The sequence below is a fragment of the Oncorhynchus mykiss genome, chromosome 1 (genome assembly GCF_013265735.2).
Source record: "Oncorhynchus mykiss isolate Arlee chromosome 1, USDA_OmykA_1.1, whole genome shotgun sequence".
Taxonomy (NCBI): Eukaryota; Metazoa; Chordata; class Actinopteri; order Salmoniformes; family Salmonidae; genus Oncorhynchus; species Oncorhynchus mykiss.
In genome coordinates this window covers 4345427-4368086 of record NC_048565.1, presented here as the reverse complement: position 1 = coordinate 4368086, position 22660 = coordinate 4345427, and the positions used below count along the sequence as shown (strand labels likewise).

The window sequence follows — 22660 nt, the reverse complement described above, 5'->3', positions numbered from 1 at the left end:
CAGAGAGAGCGGAATGATGATTCAGAGAGAGGGGAAGGCTGATTCAGAGAGAGGGGAAGGATGATTCAGAGGGAGCGGAAGGCTGATTCAGAAACAGGGGAAGGATGATTCAGAGAGAGGGGAAGGATTATTCAGAGACAGGGGGAGGATGATTCAGAGAGAGGGAAGGATTATTCAGAGACAGGGGGAGGATGATTCAGAGAGACGGGAAGGATGATTCAGAGGGAGGGGAAGGCTGATTCAGAGAGAGGGGAAGACTAATGGCAGTGAGAGGGGAAGGCTGATTCAGAACGAGGGGAAGGCTTATTCAGAGAGAGGGGAAGGATGATTCAGAGAGAGGGGAAGGCTGATTCAGAGAGAGGGGAAGGATGATTCAGAGGGAGCGGAAGGCTGATTCAGAGACAGGGGAAGGATGATTCAGAGAGAGGGGAAGGATGATTCAGAGAGAGGGGAAGGATTATTCAGAGGGAGGGGAAGGATGATTCAGAGGGAGGGGAAGGCTAATTCAGAGAGAGGGGAAGGCTGATTCAGAGAGAGGGGAAGGCTGATTCAGAGAGAGGGGAAGGCTGATTCAGTGGGAGCGGAAGGCTGATTCAGAGACAGGGGAAGGATGATTCAGAGAGAGGGGAAGGATGATTCAGAGAGAGGGGAAGGATTATTCAGAGGGAGGGGAAGGATGATTCAGAGGGAGGGGAAGGCTGATTCAGAAGGAGGGGAAGGCTGAGTCAGAGGGAGGGGAAGGCTAATTCAGAGAGAGGGGAAGGCTGATTCAGAGAGAGGGGAAGGATGAATTAGAGAGAGGGGAAGGCTGATTCAGAGAGAGGGGAAGGATGATTCAGAGGGAGCGGAAGGCTGATTCAGAGAGAGGGGAAGGATGATTCAGAGAGAGGGGAAGACTGATGGCGGTGAGAGGGGAAGGCTGATTCAGAGAGAGGGGAAGACTGATGGCGGTGAGAGGGGAAGGATGCCACGTTCTCACCACATCAGACTGATGCAGAGAAAGGGAAAGGCTGCGGTTGGCCAATTAGCTGAGTGAGCCGGGCCAAGCAAAACTTCCTCTGCTGTTTTTACAGCAAAGACCTTCATATGATGGTTTCCATACACTGCTGCTGACCAGGTGGGGGGGAATCAGAGGCAACCAGTGCTCTGCTAGGTGGGGGGAAATCAGAGGCAGAGCTCTGCTAGGTGGGGGGGGGGGGGGGGGAATCAGAGGCAGGTGGGGGGGAATCAGAGGCAACCAGTGCTCTGCTAGGTGGGGGGAAATCAGAGGCATCCAGAGCTCTGCTAGGTGGGGGGGGGGGGGGGGATCAGAGGCAACCAGAGCTCTGCTAGGTTGGGGGGGGGGGGAGATCAGAGGCAACCAGAGCTCTGCTAGGTGGGGGGGGGGGGGGGATCAGAGGCAACCAGACCTCTGCTAGGTCGGGGGGGGGGGGGAATTCAGAGGCAACCCGAGCTCTGCTAGGGGGGGAGGAGGATCAGAGGCAACCAGAGCTAGGGGGGGAGGAGGATCAGAGGCAACCAGAGCTCTGCTAGGGGGGGAGGAGGATCAGAGGCAACCAGAGCTCTGCTAGTCTCCGCTGCTGCTTTGTGACCGATGGCCACACGCTGCCAGCCGGCCCTGCTTGGGGGAATGGCAGAGATCACACACGGCTGAAACCCAAATGGCACCCTATTCCCTATATAGTGCACTACTGTTGACCAGTGGGCCTATGGCACCCTATTCCCTATATGGTGCACTACTGTTGACCAGTGGGCCTATGGCACCCTATTCCCTATATAGTGCACTACTGTTGACCAGTGGGCCTATGGCACCCTATTCCCTATATAGTGCACTACTGTTGACCAGTGGGCCTATGGCACCCTATTCCCTATATAGTGCACTACCGTTGACCAGTGGGCCCTATGGCTCCACACTGTTCTAGATCTTTTGGAGCGCTGTGACGCTGCTTCACTCTCTGACTGACCCTTGAGGGACCCTGGTCAAAAGTCGTACACTGTAAAAACAGGAAATAGGGTGCCATTTGTGACACGGCTCTCAGGCTATTAGCCCAAAAAACAGGATAGGTGACATGGAGGGAGAGAGAGAGAGAGTGTGAAGCTCTGTTCGCTCAGCCCACTCTGCACCTGCGTATGATAAGTAGAACCGGGGTCTGGGTTATGAATGAAGCTCTTTCAGATGGAACCTTTTCATTCTTCTGAATCTGCATCCCGATAGGCTCATGCCAAAAGTAGTGCACTATCTAGGGAATAGGGTACAGGATGCTGGCTTGGTCCTGCAGGCCAGAAAGCCTTTCAACACCCTCTCTCTCTCTGCAGTCTAAAAACACAACTGGTGGTTTACTCATGGTCCTGGTAGGCTGTTTACTCGTGGTCCTAGTAGACTGTTTACTCATGGTCCTGGTAGACTGTTTACTCATGGTCCTGGTAGACTGTTTACTCGTGGTCCTGGTAGACTGTTTACTCATGGTCCTGGTAGACTGTTTACTCACGGTCCTGGTAGTCTGTTTACTCACGGTCCTGGTAGACTGTTTACTCACGGTCCTGGTAGACTGTTTACTCATGGTCCTGGTAGACTGTTTACTCACGGTCCTGGTAGACTGTTTACTCACGGCCCTGGTAGACTGTTTACTCACGGTCCTGGTAGTCTGTTTACTCATGGTCCTGGTAGACTGTTTACTCACGGTCCTGGTAGACTGTTTACTCATGGTCCTGGTAGACTGTTTACTCACGGTCCTGGTAGACTGTTTACTCGTGGTCCTGGTAGACTGTTTACTCATGGTCCTGGTAGTCTGTTTACTCACGGTCCTGGTAGTCTGTTTACTCACGGTCCTGGTAGACTGTTTACTCACGGTCCTGGTAGACTGTTTACTCATGGTCCTGGTAGACTGTTTACTCACGGTCCTGGTAGACTGTTTACTCACGGTCCTGGTAGACTGTTTACTCATGGTCCTGGTAGACTGTTTACTCACGGTCCTGGTAGACTGTTTACTCATGGTCCTGGTAGACTGTTTACTCATGGTCCTGGTAGACTGTTTACTCACGGTCCTGGTAGACTGTTTACTCACGGTCCTGGTAGACTGTTTACTCATGGTCCTGGTAGACTGTTTACTCATGGTCCTGGTAGACTGTTTACTCATGGTCCTGGTAGACTGTTTACTCACGGTCCTGGTAGACTGTTTACTCACGGTCCTGGTAGACTGTTTACTCACGGTCCTGGTAGACTGTTTACTCACGGTCCTGGTAGACTGTTTACTCACGGTCCTTGTAGACTGTTTACTCACGGTCCTGGTAGACTGTTTACTCACGGTCCTGGTAGACTGTTTACTCACGGTCCTGGTAGTCTGTTTACTCATGGTCCTGGTAGACTGTTTACTCACGGTCCTGGTAGTCTGTTTACTCATGGTCCTGGTAGACTGTTTACTCATGGTCCTGCAACAGGCCTGAGTCCAGCCTCTCTCAGCCTATTGCAGACAGTCTGAGCACTGATGGAGGGATTGTGCCTTCCTGGTGTAACTCGGGCAGTTGTTGTTGTTGCCATCCTGTACCTGTCCCGCAGGTGTGATGTTCGGATGTACCGATCCTGTGCAGGTGTTGTTACACGTGGTCTACCACTGCGAGGACGATCAGCTGTCCGTCCTGTCTCCCAGTAGTGCTGTCTTAGGTGTCTCACAGTACGGACATGGCAATTTATTGCCCTGGTCACATCTGCAGTCCTCATGCCTCCTTGCAGCATACCTAAGGCACATTCATGCAGATGAGCAGGGATCCTGGGCATCTTTCTTTTGGTGTTTATTTTGGTGAGTCAGTAGAAAGGCCTCTTTAGTGTCCTAATTTTTCATAACTGTGATCTTATTTGCCAACCGTCTGTAAGTTGTTAGTGTCTTAACGACCGTTCCACAGGTGCATGTTCATTAATTGTTTATGGTTCATTGAACAAGCATGGGGAAACAGTGTTTAAACCCTTTACAATGAAGATCTGTGGAGTTATTTGGATTTTTACGAATGATCTTTGAAAGACAGGGTCCTGAAAAAGGGACGTTTCTTTTTTTGCTGAGTTTATATTTACATGCGCGCCGCACACACAGTCTAGATTCAGTGGAATAACTTCTGCAGGCAGCCAGAGTTTTCAGCTCTCAACTGGTTCTGGTATGGAGCAGCTCTCAACTGGTTCTGGTATGGAGCAACTCAACTGGTGCTGGCATGGAGCATCTCTCAACTGGTTCTGGTATGGAGCAACTCAACTGGTTCTGGCATGGGGCAGCTCTCAACTGGTTCTGGTATGGAGCAGCTCTCAACTGGTTCTGGTATGGAGCAGCTCTCAACTGGTTCTGGTATGGAGCAGCTCTCTACTGGTTCTGGTATGGCGCAGCTCACAACTGGTTCTGGTATGGAGCAGCTCTCAACCGGTTCTGGTATGGAGCAGCTCTTAGCTGGTTCTGGTATGGAGCAGCTCTCAACTGGTTCTGGTATGGAGCAGCTCTCTACTGGTTCTGGTATGGAGCAGCTCACAACTGGTTCTGGTATGGAGCAGCTCTCAACTGGTTCTGGTATGGAGCAGCTCACAACTGGTTCTGGTATGGAGCAGCTCACAACTGGTTCTGGTATGGAGCAGCTCACAACTGGTTCTGGTATGGAGCAGCTTTCAACTGGTTCTGGTATGGAGCAGCTCTCAACTGGTTCTGGTATGGCGCAGCTCACAACTGGTTCTGGCATGGAGCAGCTCTTAGCTGGTTCTGGTATGGAGCAGCTCTCAACTGGTTCTGGTATGGAGCAGCTCACAACTGGTTCTGGTATGGAGCAGCTCTTAGCTGGTTCTGGTATGGAGCAGCTCTCAACTGGTTCTGGTATGGAGCAGCTCACAACTGGTTCTGGTATGGAGCAGCTCTCAACTGGTTCTGGTATGGAGCAGCTCTCAACTGGTTCTGGTATGGAGCAGCTCTCAACCGGTTCTGGTATGGAACAGCTCTCAACTGGTTCTGGTATGGAACAGCTCTCAACTGGTTCTGGTATGGAGCAGCTCACAACTGGTTCTGGTATGGAGCAGCTCTCAACCGGTTCTGGTATGGAACAGCTCTCAACTGGTTCTGGTATGGAGCAGCTCACAACTGGTTCTGGTATGGAGCAGCTCTCAACTGGTTCCGGTATGGAGCAGCTCTCAACTGGTTCTGGTATGGAACCACCCACTGGGGAGACAGGGGCGTAGACATGGTTGGGCCTGGGTGGACCACCCACTAGAAGCCAGGCCCTGACAGAGACGTCTAATCAGATTGATGTGGTTTATGCATCGTTGAGACCATCAACAACAACAAAAATCTATGAAAAATTTTTTTTTTTTTTTTTTTAAAGAGTGATAATCTGAAAAATCTACAGGAAAAATTACAAAAAACATAGGAAAACACTGGAAAACATTTCACACAGGGTGTCTTTTCTTCTCTGGGCGGGCCGTTTGGGATAATTTTGGCAACATTAGAGTATACCCACTTCTCCAGGCCACACTGCACCGCTGCACCACTACATAGGGCCGATGGAGAGACAGCAGACACACACAGCATGATGTTAATGGATAAGCAGTCTATGTTCCTTTGTGATGTCGTTGTTTTAGTACGGTCAGAGGGCGTCAGTAGGGTGGGCAGTCTATGTTTTTTTTTTTTCCATGATTTGCTATTTCTGTGTTTGGCCTGGTATGGTTCTCAATCAGAGGCAGCTGTCAATCGTCGTCCCCGATTGAGAACCATACTTAGGCAGCCTGTTTTCACCCTTGAGTTGTGGGTGATTATACGTTCTGTTTAGTGTGTTTTACACCTGACGGAGCTGTTTCGGTTGTGCTTTTTGTTTCATTGTTTGCTGTTGTTCAGTTTAAATAAATAAATAACATGAACAAGTACTGCGCTTTGGCCCTCACCTTCTTCCACCGACGACCGTTACACCGTCCATAAACTCAGACATAAACACAGCCATTAAGCATTTTCCTAACTAAATGTACAACTGTTCTAACAACTATTACCGAGACCAGTAAATGTACAGTAAGGCATTGTTGGCAGAACAGAGGAGTGCAGTTCAATGCATGATTAATATAATCAAATCAAATGTATTTATATAGCCATTCTTACATCAGCTGATGTCACAAAGTGCTGTACAGAAACCCAGCCCAAAACCCCACACAGCAAACAATGCAGATGTAGAAGCACGGTGTCTAGGAAAAACTCCCTAGAAAGGCCAGAACCTAGGAAGAAACCTAGAGAGGGACCAGGCTCTGAGGGGTGGCCAGTCCTCTTCTGGCTGTGCCGGGTGGAGATTATAACGGAACACGGCCAAGATGTTCAAATGTTCATAGATGACCAGCAGGGTCAAATAATAATAATCACAGTGGTTGTAGAGGGTGCAACAGGTCAGCGCCTCAGGAGTAAATGTCAGTTGGCTTTTCATAGCCGATCATTCAGAGTATCTCTACCGCTCCTGATGTCTCTAGAGAGTTGAAAACAGCAGGTCTGGGACAGGTAGCACATCCGGTGAACAGGTCAGGGTTCCATAGCCGCAGGCAGAACAGTTGAAACTGGAGCAGCAGCACGGCCAGGTGGACTGGGGACAGCAAGGAGTCATCAGGCCAGATAGTCCTGAGGCATGGAGAGGGAGAGAGGGAGGAAGGGAGAGGGAGGGAGGTAGAGAGAGAGAGAGAGAGAGAGAGAGAGAGAGAGAGAGAGAGAATACTTAAATTCACATAGGACACCGGATAATTCACAATACATTTCTTGGTCAGAGTGAGGTGTTCTCTCATTTGTAGCTAGCTAGCGAGCTAGTCATCTTTAGCCAGTTACCTTAAGAGCTTGTTTGGGACAAGCATGCGTTGGCAGGCAAGTTGCAGAAGGACGAGGAGGCTACTAATTCCCCATCGTTTATCAGTGCAATTTTGACGGCCAACTAGCAAAAAGTAAAAACTAACAAAAGTTTGAGAGGGTTTATCTAATGTTCTAGCTCATCTTGCTCTGGCTAGAATTAGTTGTTTATCTTGTTGATGTCTAGCTAGCTAGACCGTGGGAAAACTACTGCTCGTTATTGTTGGTCTTCAAGAAGGCAGATGCTTCTAATGGCCCAGCCAATGGCTGACTTAGCTAGCAAAGAAAAATTGTGATTGAATCGTTTTTTTTCTCTTCAGCGTTTTAACCCTTTCCTTTCCAACAAAAATGTAAGTGATTAAATCAGATTAAATCAGAACATCATTGAAAATAATAATATAACACATATAACACACTTCTTCAGGATTGGTGGGTTCCCCTGAAGGACGGTTGAGCTAATGTAGGCTAATTTGATTAGCATGAGGTTGTAAATAAGAAGAAAACGTAAGAAGAAGATTTTCCAGGACATAGACATATCTGATATTGGCAGAAAAGCTTAAAATTATTGTTAATCTAACTGCACTTTTCAATTTACAGTAGATATTAAAGTGAAAGAAATATAATTATATTGTTTGAGGAGAGTGCACAGTTCTGAACAAACTTTGCACATACACTGATGCCATCTAGTGGCCAAAATCTATATTGCACCTGTGCTGGAATAATACATTATGGCCTTTCTCTGATGGTACAAAAGTGATACAAAAAAACGGTTGTTGTTTGTCCTTGAATTATCTTTTACCAGATTTAATTGTTATATTCTCCTACATTCCTTTTCCCAAACCTCAGTGTTTCCTTTCAAGAATATGCATATCCTTGCTTCATGGCCTGAGCTACAGGCAGTTAGATTTGGGTATGTTATTTTCAGAGAAAATTGAAAAAAAAGGAGCCAATCCTTATAAATACTGGACAACATATTACGGTGGTGATTTGGAAAAAAATTGCAATCATGGTCTTGAATTGGACTCATTTTGCTGGTCTCGGTGTTGACTCTGTGCCCCACCCCCCGCCTCCGGTCTTGGGTGTTGACTAGGACTCAATTTGCTCCGGTCTTGGGTGTTGACTAGCCGCCCCCCCCCCCCCACCCCAGGCTTGGTCTTGAACTTTAGGTGGTCTCGAACACAACATTTGTATCAAATCCTTGGCAGGTCACTGTAAGACCAGACCCAGACCTCTGTGTGTGTGTGTGTGTGTGTGTGTGTGTGTGTGTGTGTGTGTGTGTGTGTGTGTGTGCGTCATGACTTCGGGCAGGTGTGTGTGTGTGCGGGGGGGGGGGGGGGGGGGAGGGGGGTCATAACCTGGTTTTCTCAGCTGCTGCCTGCCATGCCATCTGAATGAACAAAGACACTGTCTGTTCCAAACATGAGGAAGTGGATACAGTACATCTGCTCAAAGAGTCTACCAATGTTCCCTCTAAGCTCGTTATGGCGCACCGAAGTTCACTCAACTTCACTCTAGAGTTTCCCCCGTTAGTTAACACTATCAGCGTTTCCCTTTATCATGGGGACTCGTGATCGACTCAACGCAATACTAGCCACTTTCATTGCAACAAAAACTAACTCTGCAAGACTTCGTATGCAAAAACTAACTATGCAACAGATTTTGTTGTAGGCAGAGTGCATCAGAGTAGGATTCTATTGCATTGACAGGCACAACCCATTCTCTACGCCCGACCGGTGCACAATAACCTATCACAGCTGCAGTAGGCCTATATGCAAATAGATCATTGCCATATATGGATCTGTGCCATTGACTTTGAACTGGACTGTGTTTACAGCATGAGCGGTCCTGAGTAGATGTGCTTGTTTTGAGATCAAAATGTTCACTTTTGTTCTTTGCTAGTTAGTGAGTTATTAGCCCAGTTATAGCTAATTTCTAGACAGAAATGTGAGAGTGATTGCTTCCGACAAGAGCACAAAATGTGTGCATTTCTTTGAAAAACGAGTAAAGAGCTTTTTATATATATTTCATTTTATTTTTCCATTTATGATGTTTTTTTAACCCCTTCTCTTCGGAGGACAAATATCTTCATTTGTTTTTTACAGGTTTTTTACTTTTACACATAATAATAATAATACATTTAACAAACATAAACTCTTTAATCCCACCCTCTCAGCCCATCCCACCTATCACCATAGACCACCCTCTCAGCCCATCCCACCTATCACCATAGACCACCCTCTCAGCCCATCCCACCTATCACCATAGACCACCCTCTCAGCCCATCCCACCTATTACCATAGACCACCTTCTCAGCCCATCCCATCTATCACCATAGACCACCCCCTCAGCCCATCCCACCTATCACCATAGACCACCCTCTCAGCCCATCCCATCTATCACCATAGACCACCCTCTCAGCCCATCCCATCTATCACCATAGACCACCCTCTCAGCCCATCCCACCTATCACCATAGACCATCCTCTCAGCCCATCCCACCTATCACCATAGGCCACCCTCTCAGCCCATCCCACCTATCACCATAGACCACCCTTTCAGCCCATCCCACCTATCACCATAGACCACCCTTTCAGCCCATCCCATCTATCACCATAGACCACCCTCTCAGCCCATCCCACCTATCACCATAGACCACCCTCTCAGCCCATCCCACCTATCACCATAGACCACCCTTTCAGCCCATCCCACCTATCACCATAGACCACCCCCTCAGCCCATCCCATCTATCACCATAGACCACCCTCTCAGCCCATCCCACCTATCACCATAGACCACCCTCTCAGCCCATCCCACCTATCACCATAGACCACCCTCTCAGCCCATCCCATCTATCACCATAGACCACCCTCTCAGCCCATCCCATCTATCACCATAGACCACCCTCTCAGCCCATCCCATCTATCACCATAGACCACCCTCTCAGCCCATCCCATCTATCACCATAGACCACCCTCTCAGCCCATCCCATCTATCACCATAGACCAAACTCTCAGCCCATCCCATCTATCACCATAGACCACCCTCAAAGCACATTCCATCTATCACCATAGACCTCGTTTGGTTTCCATGTGCCATATATTTTTAAATTGTGCTGTGATGTTTTACAAAATGTTTGAATCTTTCTAATCCACAGATTGTGAGCTAAAGGTGAAAACCTTTCCTCTGAGTGTTATTATATTATTTATTGACTGACTGGTTTTCCAGATCGCCCAACACCGCTATTTGTAAGGTTCGGGTGATTTTTTAACCATTCCTGAAACAGTGACCAGAAACAAGCTACATAGGGTCAATACCAGAATAAATGATCTAGTGATTCGGTCTCTTCACAGCAAAATCTACAGAGCTTAGATTGTTACCCCATATATATAGCATTCTGTTGGTGGGGTGCCAGGCCTTTAAACTTCCCTATATAGCCATGTTATCACCTGGTACTCTGTGTATATAACCATATTATTACCTGATATCTATATATAACCATGTTATTACCTGATACTCCCTGTATATAGCCATGTTATTACCTGGTACTCCCTGTATATAGCCATGTTATTACCTGGTACTTCCTGTATATAGCCATGTTATTACCTGGTACTCCCTGTATATAGCCATGTTATTACCTGGTACTCCCTGTATATAGCCATGTTATTACCTGATACTCCCTGTATATAACCATGTTATTACCTGGTACTCTCTGTATATAGCCATGTTATTACCTGGTACTCCCTGTATATAACCATGTTATTACCTGGTACTTCCTGTATATAACCATGTTATTACCTGGTACTCTCTGTATATAACTGTGTGTGGCCATGTTTCCCCATTTTGAAACAATGCTAACCTTACCTTCTTCTCTTTTCCTCTCCTCCCCAACAGGTAAACAACAACGGCCTGGTCTCGTTCCTCAGAGAGGTGTCTCAATTCACACCTGTATCGTTTCCCATCGCCGGAGACCGGAGGGTTGTGGCGGCGTTCTGGGCTGACGTGGACAACAGGCGGGCAGGGCAGGTCTTTTACCGGGAGAGTAAAGACCCGTCTGTCCTCCTGAGGGCCACAGCTGACGTCAGACGACACTTCTCTGAGTTCCCAGAGTTCAGTGCGACGTGGATCCTCATCTCAACGTGGCACAAAGTCACCTTCTTTGGAGGAAGTGACATCACACCGGTTAGGATTCTCAACCAATTAAATACATACAGTGCCTTACGAAAGTATTCGGCCCCCTTGAACTTTGCGACCTTTTGCCACATTTCAGGCTTCAAACATAAAGATATAAAACTGTATTTTTTTGTGAAGAATCAACAACAAGTGGGACACAATCATGAAGTGGAACGACATTTATTGGATATTTCAAACTTTTTTAACAAATTAAAAACTGAAAAATTGGGCGTGCAAAATTATTCAGCCCCCTTAAGTTAATACTTTGTAGCGCCACCTTTTGCTGCGATTACAGCTGTAAGTCGCTTGGGGTATGTCTCTATCAGTTTTGCACATCGAGAGACTGAAATTTTTTCCCATTCCTCCTTGCAAAACAGCTCGAGCTCAGTGAGGTTGGATGGAGAGCATTTGTGAACAGCAGTTTTCAGTTCTTTCCACAGATTCTCAATTGGATTCAGGTCTGGACTTTGACTTGGCCATTCTAACACCTGGATATGTTTATTTTTGAACCATCCCATTGTAGATTTTGCTTTATGTTTTGGATCATTGTCTTGTTGGAAGACAAATCTCCGTCCCAGTCTCAGGTCTTTTGCAGACTCCATCAGGTTTTCTTCCAGAATGGTCCTGTATTTGGCTCCATCCATCTTCCCATCAATTTTACCCATCTTCCCTGTCCCTGCTGAAGAAAAGCAGGCCCAAACCATGATGCTGCCACCACCATGTTTGACAGTGGGGATGGTGTGTTCAGGGTGATGAGCTGTGTTGCTTTTACGCCAAACATAACGTTTTGCATTGTTGCCAAAAAGTTCAATTTTGGTTTCATCTGACCAGAGCACATTCTTCCACATGTTTGATGTGTCTCCCAGGTTGCTTGTGAAAAACTTTAAACAACACTTTTTATGGATATCTTTAAGAAATGGCTTTCTTCTTGCCACTCTTCCATAAAGGCCAGATTTGTGCAATATACGACTGATTGTTGTCCTATGGACAGAGTCTCCCACCTCAGCTGTAGATCTCTGCAGTTCATCCAGAGTGATCATGGGCCTCTTGGCTGCATCTCTGATCAGTCTTCTCCTTGTATGAGCTGAAAGTTTAGAGGGACGGCCAGGTCTTGGTAGATTTGCAGTGGTCTGATACTCCTTCCATTTAAATATTATCGCTTGCACAGTGCTCCTTGGGATGCTTAAAGCTTGGGAAATCTTTTTGTATCCAAATCCGGCTTTAAACTTCTTCACAACAGTATCTCGGACCTGCCTGGTGTGTTCCTTGTTCTTCATGATGCTCTCTGCGCTTCTAACGGACCTCTGAGACTATCACAGTGCAGGTACATTTATACGGAGACTTGATTACACAAAGGTGGATTGTATTTATCATCATTAGTCATTTAGGTCAACATTGGATCATTCAGAGATCCTCACTGAACTTCTGGAGAGAGTTTGCTGCACTGAAAGTAAAGGGGCTGAATAATTTTGCACGCCCAATTTTTCAGTTTTTGATTTGTTAAAAAAGTTTGAAATATCCAATAAATGTCGTTCCACTTCATGATTGTGTCCCACTTGTTGTTGATTCTTCACAAAAAAATACAGTTTTATATCTTTATGTTTGAAGCCTGAAATGTGGCAAAAGGTCGCAAAGTTCAAGGGGGCCGAATAATTTCGCAAGGCACTGTATATCAATCAATCAATCAATGAAAATGTGTACTATACACTGTTGACTACTGTTCTCTGCAGGTGAATACGTTCCAAGTCATATTGATCACCAACGGAGAGGTATCCTTCACCATCTTCCAGTATCATGAGATCACCTGGACCACAGGCATGCACGCCAGCAGTGGAGGAGACCTGGCAGGGCTAGGAGGCATCGCTGCACAGGTAGGGTCACAGAGAGGTCCTCACAAACCGTGTTTCTAGGTAAGATCACGGAGATGTCCTCACAAACCATGGTTATAGGTAGGGTCACAGAGAGGTCCTCACAAACCGTTTATAGGTGGGCTCACAGAGAGGTCCTCACAAACCATGTTTTTAAGTAGGATCACAGAGATGTCCTCACAAACCGTTTATAGGTAGGATCACAGAGATGTCCTCACAAATCATGGTTATAGGTAGGATCACAGAGATGTCCTCACAAACCGTTTATAGGTAGGGTCACAGAGAGGTCCTCACAAACCGTTTATAGGTGGGCTCACAGAGAGGTCCTCACAAACCATGGTTATAGGTAGGATCACAGAGATGTCCTCACAAATCATGGTTATAGGTAGGATCACAGAGATGTCCTCACAAACCATGGTTATAGGTAGGATCACAGAGATGTCCTCACAAACCATGGTTATAGGTAGGATCACAGAGAGGTCCTCACAAACCATGGTTATAGGTAGGATCACAGAGATGTCCTCACAAATCATGGTTATAGGTAGGATCACGGAGATGTCCTCACAAACCATGGTTATAGGTAGGATCACAGAGATGTCCTCACAAACCATGGTTATAGGTAGGATCACAGAGATGTCCTCACAAACCATGGTTATAGGTAGGATCACAGAGATGTCCTCACAAACCATGGGGTTATAGGTAGGATCACAGAGATGTCCTCACAAACCATGGTTATAGGTAGGATCACAGAGATGTCCTCACAAACCATGGTTATAGGTAGGATCACAGAGATGTCCTCACAAACCATGGTTATAGGTAGGATCACAGAGATGTCCTCACAAACCATGGTTATAGGTAGGATCACAGAGAGGTCCTCACAAACCATGGTTATAGGTAGGATCACAGAGATGTCCTCACAAATCATGGTTATAGGTAGGATCACAGAGATGTCCTCACAAACCGTTTATAGGTAGGATCACAGAGATGTACTCAAAAACCGCTTAAAGGTAGGATCACAGAGATGTCCTCACAAACCGTTTATAGGTAGGATCACAGAGATGTCCTCACAAACCGTTTATATGTAGGGTCACAGAGATGTCCTCACAAACCGTTTATAGTTAGGATCACAGAGATGTCCTCACAAACCGTTTATAGGTAGGATCACAGAGATGTCCTCACAAACCGTTTATAGGTGGGATCACAGAGATGTCCTCACAAACCGTTTATAGGTAGGATCACGGAGATGTCCTCACAAACCGTTTATAGGTAGGATCACAGAGATGTCCTCACAAACCGTTTATAGGTAGGATCACAGAGATGTCCTCACAAACCGTTTATAGGTGGGATCACAGAGATGTCCTCACAAAACGTTTATAGGTGGGATCACAGAGAGGTCCTCACAAACCGTTTATAGGTGGGATCACAGAGATGTCCTCACAAACCGTTTATAGGTGGGATCACAGAGATGTCCTCACAAACCGTTTATAGGTGGGATCACAGAGATGTCCTCACAAACCGTTTATAGGTGGGATCACAGAGATGTCCTCACAAACCGTTTATAGGTAGGATCACAGAGATGTCCTCACAAACCGTTTATATGTAGGGTCACAGAGATGTCCTCACAAACCGTTTATAGTTAGGATCACAGAGATGTCCTCACAAACCGTTTATAGGTAGGATCACAGAGATGTCCTCACAAACCGTTTATAGGTGGGATCACAGAGATGTCCTCACAAACCGTTTATAGGTAGGATCACGGAGATGTCCTCACAAACCGTTTATAGGTAGGATCACAGAGATGTCCTCACAAACCGTTTATAGGTAGGATCACAGAGATGTCCTCACAAACCGTTTATAGGTGGGATCACAGAGATGTCCTCACAAAACGTTTATAGGTGGGATCACAGAGAGGTCCTCACAAACCGTTTATAGGTGGGATCACAGAGATGTCCTCACAAACCGTTTATAGGTGGGATCACAGAGATGTCCTCACAAACCGTTTATAGGTGGGATCACAGAGATGTCCTCACAAACCGTTTATAGGTGGGATCACAGAGATGTCCTCACAAACCGTTTATAGGTAGGATCACAGAGATGTCCTCACAAACCGTTTATAGGTGGGATCACAGAGATGTCCTCACAAACCGTTTATAGGTAGGATCACAGAGATGTCCTCACAAACCGTTTATAGGTAGGATCACAGAGATGTCCTCACAAACCGTTTATAGGTGGGATCACAGAGATGTCCTCACAAACCGTTTATAGGTAGGATCACAGAGATGTCCTCACAAACCGTTTATATGTGGGATCACAGAGATGTCCTCACAAACCGTTTATAGGTAGGATCACAGAGATGTCCTCACAAACCGTTTATAGGTAGGATCACAGAGATGTCCTCACAAACCGTTTATAGGTGGGATCACAGAGATGTCCTCACAAACCGTTTATAGGTAGGATCACAGAGATGTCCTCACAAATCGTTTATAGGTAGGGGCACGGAGATGTCCTCACAAACCGTTTATAGGTAGGGTCACAGAGATGTCCTCACAAACCGTTTATAGGTAGGGTCACAGAGATGTCCTCACAAACCGTTTATAGGTAGGATCACAGAGATGTCCTCACAAACCGTTTATAGGTAGGATCACAGAGATGTCCTCACAAACCGTTTATAGGTAGGATCACAGAGAGGTCCTCACAAACCGTTTATAGGTGGGATCACAGAGATGTCCTCACACACCGTTTATAGGCAGGGTCACGGAGATGTCCTCACAAACCATTTATAGGTAGGATCACAGAGAGGTCCTCACAAACCGTTTATAGGTAGGATCAAGGAGATGTCCTCACAAACCGTTTATAGGTAGGATCACAGAGATGTCCTCACAAACCGTTTATAGGTAGGATCACAGAGAGGTCCTCACAAACCGTTTATAGGTGGGATCACAGAGAGGTCCTCACAAACCATCATAAATATCGTCATAAACCATAGCTACCTTCCCTGTTTTGTCCTCAGAACAGCCTAAATTATTCGGGGCATGGACTCTACAAGGTGTTGAAAGTGTTCCCACAGGGATGCTGACCAATGTTGACTCCAATGCTTCCTACAGTTGTGTCAAGTTGGCTGGATGTCCTTTGGGTGGTGGACCATTCTTGATACACACAGGAAACTATTGAGTGTGAAAAACCCAGCAGCGTTGCAGTTCTTGACACAAACCGGTGCGCCTGGCACCTACTACCGTACCCCCTGTTCAAAGGCACTTAAATATTTTGTCGTGCCCTTTCACCCTCTGAATGGCACACATACACAATCCATGTCTCAATTGTCTCAAGGCTTAAAAATCCTTCTTTAACCCGTCTCCTCCCCCTTCATCTACACTGATTGAAGTGGATTTAACAAGTGCCATCAATAGTATTCACCTGGATTCAAGCATTTCGCTACACCCGCAATAACATCTGCAAAATATGTGTATGTGACCAATAAAATGTGATTAATCTGGTCAGTCTATGTCATGGAAAGAGCAGGTGTTCTTAATGTTTGTATACTCAGTTATCTATATATACATTTGGAAAGCAGGTGTTCTTAATGTTTTGTATACTCAGTTATCTATATATACATTTGGAAAGTTTTCAGACCCCTTGACTTTTTCCAAATGTTTTTTCGTAACATTCTCAACTCATTCTAAAACCCTCATCTATCTACACAAAATACCCCATAATGGCAAAGTGAAAACAGTTTTTTTTTTAAATGTTTGCAAATATATTAAGAATAAAAAACAGAAATACCTTATTTACATAAGTATTCAGACCCTTTGCTATGAGACTCGAAATTTAGCTCAAGTGCGTCCTGTTTCTATTGATCATCCTTGATGTTTCTACAACTTGATTGGAGTCCACCTGTGGTAAATTCAATTGATTGGACATGATTTGGAAAGGCACACACCTGTCTATATAAGGTCCCACAGTTGACAGTGCATGTCAGAGCAAAAACCAAGCCATGAGGTTGAAGGTCCATAGAGCTCAGAGACAGGATTGTGTCGAGGCACAGATCTGGGGAAGGGAACCAAAAAATGTCTGCAGCATTGAAGGTCCCCAAGAACACAGTGGCCTCCATCATTCTGAAATGGAAGAAGTTTGGAACCACCAAGACTCTTCCTAGAGGCCGGCCGCCCGGCCAAACTGAGCAATCTGGGGAGAAGGATCATGGTCAGGGAGATGACCAAGAACCCAACGGTCACTATGACGGAGCTCCAGAGTTCCTCTGTGGAGATGGGAGAACCTTCCAGAAGGACAACCATCTCTGCAGCACTCCACCAATCAGGCCTTTATGGTAGAGTGACCAGACGGAAGCCACTCCTCAGTAAAAGGCACATGACGGCCCACTTGGAATTTGCCAAAAGGCACCTAAAGACACTCAGACCATGAGAAACAAGATTCTCTGGTCTGATGAAACCAAGATTGAACTCTTTGGCCTGAATGCCAAGCGTCACGTCTGGAGGAAACCTGGCACCATCCCTATGGTGATGTGTGGTGGTGGCAGCATCATGCTGTGGGGATGTTTTAAAACTTGAATCTGCTTGAAAATCTATGGCAAGACTTGAAAATGGTTGTCAAGCAATGATCAACAACCAATTTGACAGCTTGAAGAATAAATACAAAAAATGATGTGCAAATATTGTACAGTCCAGGTGTGTAAAGCTCTTAGAGACTTACCCAGAAAGACTCAGCTGTAATCTCTGCCAAAGGCGATTCTAACATGTATTGACTCAGTGGTGTGAATAGTTATGTGACTGACCAGGGGAATCCAGGTGAAAGCTATGATCTCTTATTGATGTTACTTGTGTAGATGAAGGGGAGGAAGACGGGGAGGAAGACGGGGTTAAAGAAGGATTTTTGAGACAATTCAGACATGGATTGTGTTTGAGGGTGAATGGGCAAGACAAAATATTTAAGTGCCTTTGAACTGAGTATGGTAGTAGGTGCCAAGCGCACCGGTTTGTATCAAGAACTGCAAAGCTGCTGTTGTTTTTTTCCCCACACTCCAACAGTTTCCCGTGTGTATCAAGAGTGGTCCACCACCAAAAGGACATCCAGCCAACTTGAGTCAACATGGGCCAGTCTCCCTGTGGAACGCTTTCGACACCTTGTAGAGTCCACGACCAGACGAATTGAGGCTGTTTTGAGGCGGACGGGGGGGTGTTCCTACTGTTTAGTTTACTCAGTGTTTAGCAGTCTCATGAGGAAACAATAGAATGCTTCACCCGTCGGATTTGAGCCTCTTAGGGGACTTGGAAATTTGAGATTGCGATTTCAGGTTGAATTAAAATTCTCAGACAACATGGCTGGTCATTGAGATCTTACTGTAAGCTTCCTTTGGGACCCTCATACAGGCTTTCCTTATGCTCTCCGGTGGGAGTTTTCAGCGAGGTGTGTTTAGTAGTGTGTAATTAGAAGTGTATTCAGACAGCTCATAGACCTATAAGGCGATTTAGATTATAAGTATCCCACTTGTTCTAAGGTCGTGACCCTAATGGCGCCCTATATTCCTCTATAAAGTGCACTACTTTTGAACAGAGCCTTACGGGCCCTTGGGACACAGATTAAAGAGATTCTCCAGTACTTTCATATGTATTTTTTATGTCAGCAGTTCTGAAAGTAGCGCTCAGAAGCCAAAAGCGTCCCCCGAAAATTGCCTACTCTCTCTCTCTCATCTCCCATCTCTCTCTCTCTCTCCTATCTCTTTCTCTCTCTCCCCATCTCTCACTCTCTATCTTTATCTCTCTGTCCCCATCTTTCTCTCTCTCTTGCCCCATCTCTCTCTCTCTCTCTCTCAGCTAGGGGGCTGACCTGGAGTTGCTAGGGGAAAAAATTTAGAGAAAATGTAGGGAGAATCAGTCCGGAGCATGACTTTAAGGGTGGTCCCTCTTCAGCATCACCCGGAGCATGTCTTTAAGGATGGTCTCTTCAGCATCACCCGGAGCATGTCTTTAAGGGTGGTCTCTCTTCAGCATCACCCAGAGCATGTCTTTAAGGATGGTCTCTTCAGCATCACCCGGAGCATGTCTTTAAGGGTGGTCCCTCTTCAGCATCACCCGGGACATGTCTTTAAGGGTGGTCCCTCTTCAGCATGACCCGGAGCATGACTTTAAGGGTGGTCCCTCTTCAGCATCACCCGGAGCATGTCTTTAAGGATGGTCTCTTCAGCATCACCCGGAGCATGTCTTTAAGGGTGGTCTCTCTTCAGCATCACCCGGGACATGTCTTTAAGGGTGGTCCCTCTTCAGCATCACCCGGAGCATGTCTTTAAGGATGGTCCCTCTTCAGCATCACCCGGAGCATGTCTTTAAGGGTGGTCCCTCTTCAGCATTACCCGGAGCATGTCTTTAAGGATGGTCTCTCTTCAGCATCACCCGGGACATGTCTTTAAGGGTGGTCTCTCTTCAGCATCACCCGGGACATGTCTTTAAGGGTGGTCTCTTCAGCATCACCCGGTACATGTCTTTAAGGGTGGTCTCTCTTCAGTATCACCCGGAGCATGTCTTTAAGGGTGGTCCCTCTTCAGCATCACCCGGAGCATGTCTTTAAGGGTGGTCCCTCTTCAGCATCACCCAGAGCATGTCTTTAAGGGTGGTCTCTTCAGCATCACCCGGGACATGTCTTTAAGGGTGGTCCTTCTTCAGCATCACCCGGGACATGTCTTTAAGGGTGGTCTCTTCATCATCACCCGGGACATGTCTTTAAGGGTGGTCTCTCTTCAGCATCACCCGGGACATGACTTTAAGGGTGGTCTCTCTTCAGCATCACCCGGGACATGTCTTTAAGGGTGGTCTCTCTTCAGCATCACCCGGGACATGGCTTTAAGGGTGGTTCCTCTTCAGCATCACCCAGAGCATGTCTTTAAGGGTAGTCTCTCTTCAGCATCACCCAGAGCATGTCTTTAAGGGTGGTCCCTCTTCAGCATCACCCAGAGCATGTCTTTAAGGGTGGTCCCTCTTCAGCATCACCCAGAGCATGTCTTTAAGGGTGGTCTCTCTTCAGCATCACCCAGAGTATGTCTTTAAGTGTGATCACTCTTCAGCATCACCCGGGACATGTCTTTAAGGGGGGTCTCTCTTCAGCATCACTCTAAACTGTAACTCAGTGTGGTCTCTCTTCAGCATCATTCTAAACTGTAACTCAGTGTGGTCTCTCTTCAGCATCACTCTAAACTGTAACTCAGTGTCTGCTCCTAGGCAGGTTTTAACGCTGGCGACGGGAAACGCTACTTCAACATCCCGGGGTCTCGTACTGATGATGTCGTGGATGTGGAGGGAACCACTAATGTGGGTTACCCCGGGAGATGGGTGTTCCGGATCGACAATGCCCAGGTGGAGGTGGGCGGATGCAACGACTCCGGTAAGATGGAGGAGGGATATTTAGACATTATGATAAAAATAAAAAATAAAAAATTAAGTGTGTTGTGACGTTGTTAAATGCACTTTAATATAATTGTGAGTTGATTGTGATTTGATTTGACACAACATTTGTCTGATGTACCCTATCCTCCATTGTCTTAGCTGGACTAGCGTATTGTAGGACTGACTCTGCATGGCGTATGGGACTAGGGCTGACTCTGCATGGCGTATGGGACTAGGGTTGACTCTGCGTGACTTATGGGACTAGGGCTGACTCTGCATGACTTATGGGACTAGGACTGACTCTGCATGACTTATGGGACTAGGACTGACTCTGCATGACTTATGGGACTAGGGTTGACTTATGGGACTAGGACTGACTCTGCATGACTTATGGGACTAGGACTGACTCTGCATGACTGACTCTGCATGACTTATGGGACTAGGGCTGACTCTGCATGACGTATGGGACTAGGGCTGACTCTGCATGATTTATGGGACTAGGACTGACTCTGCATGATGTATGGGACTAGGGCTGACTCTGCATGACTTATGAGACTAGGACTGACTGCATGACTTATGGGACTAGGACTGACTGCATGATGTATGGGACTAGGGCTGACTCTGCATGACTTATGGGACTAGGACTGACTCTGCATGACTTATGGGACTAGGGCTGACTCTGCATGACTTATGGGACTAGGACTGACTGCATGACTTATGGGACTAGGACTGACTGCATGACTTATGCGACTAGGGCTGACTCTGCATGACTTATGGGACTAGGGCTGACTCTGCATGACTTATGGGACTAGGGCTGACTCTGCATGACTTATGGGACTAGGGCTGACTCTGCATGATGTATGGGACTAGGGCTGACTCTGCATGACTTATGGGACTAGGGCTGACTCTGCATGACTTATGGGACTAGGACTGACTCTGCATGACTTATGGGACTAGGGCTGACTCTGCATGACTTATGGGTCTAGGACTGACTCTGCATGATGTATGGGACTAGGGCTGACTCTGCATGACTTATGGGACTAGGGTTGACAATGCATGATTTATGGGACTAGGGCTGACTCTGCATGACTTATGGGACTAGGGCTGACTCTGCATGACTTATGGGACTAGGGCTGACTCTGCATGACTTATGGGACTAGGGCTGACTCTGCATGATTTATGGGACTAGGGCTGACTCTGCATGACTTATGGGACTAGGGCTGACTCTGCATGACTTATGGGACTAGGGCTGACTCTGCATGACTTATGGGACTAGGGCTGACTCTGCATGATTTATGGGACTAGGACTGACTCTGCATGATGTATGGGACTAGGGCTGACTCTGCATGACTTATGGGACTAGGACTGACTGCATGACTTATGGGACTAGGACTGACTGCATGATGTATGGGACTAGGGCTGACTCTGCATGACTTATGGGACTAGGACTGACTCTGCATGACTTATGGGACTAGGGCTGACTCTGCATGATGTATGGGACTAGGGCTGACTCTGCATGACTTATGGGACTAGGGCTGACTCTGCATGACTTATGGGACTAGGGCTGACTCTGCATGACTTTTGGGACTAGGGCTGACTCTGCATGACTTATGGGACTAGGGCTGACTCTGCATGACTTATGGGACTAGGGCTGACTCTGCATGATGTATGGGACTAGGGCTGACTCTGCATGACTTATGGGACTAGGGCTGACTCTGCATGACTTATGGGACTAGGGCTGACTCTGCATGACTTATGGGACTAGGGTTGACAATGCATGATTTATGGGACTAGGGCTGACTCTGCATGACTTATGGGACTAGGACTGACTCTGCATGATTTATGGGACTAGGGCTGACTCTGCATGACTTATGGGACTAGGACTGACTCTGCATGACTTATGGGACTAGGGCTGACTCTGCATGATTTATGGGACTAGGACTGACTGCATGATTTATGGGACTAGGACTGACTCTGCATGATGTATGGGACTAGGGCTGACTCTGCATGATGTATGGGACTAGGGCTGACTGTGCATGACTTATGGGACTAGGACTGACTCTGCATGATGTATGGGACTAGGACTGACTCTGCATGATGTATGGGACTAGGGCTGACTCTGCATGACTTATGGGACTAGGACTGACTCTGCATGACGTATGGGACTAGGGCTGACGCTGCAAGACTTCTCGCCTCACTAACTAGCTGTTCTATCTCTCCTCCTCACTAACTAGCTGTTATTTTTCTCGTCCTCACTAACTAGCTGTTCTCTCTATTTCCTCCTCACTAACTAGCTGTTCTCTCTCTCTCATCCTCACTAACTAGCTGTTCTATCTCTCCTCACTAACTAGCTGTTCTATCTCTCCTCCTCAATAACTAGCTGTTCTCTCTCTCTCCTC

At 46.7% G+C, this 22660-nt stretch overlaps 1 protein-coding gene across 5 annotated transcripts in view; it reads left to right on the top strand.

Moving 5' to 3' along the window:
- The window catches only part of LOC110524992 (sushi, nidogen and EGF-like domain-containing protein 1), a 153622-nt gene that overhangs the window by 47052 nt on the left and 83910 nt on the right, over window positions 1-22660 (top strand). For all 5 annotated transcript variants that reach the window (XM_036983052.1, XM_036983011.1, XM_036982966.1 and 2 more), the window contains exons 2-4: window positions 10724-11011; window positions 12733-12873; window positions 20097-20259. In XM_036983052.1, the coding sequence (XP_036838947.1) occupies window positions 10724-11011; window positions 12733-12873; window positions 20097-20259 (592 nt within the window). The remainder of the gene's footprint in view (window positions 1-10723; window positions 11012-12732; window positions 12874-20096; window positions 20260-22660) is intronic.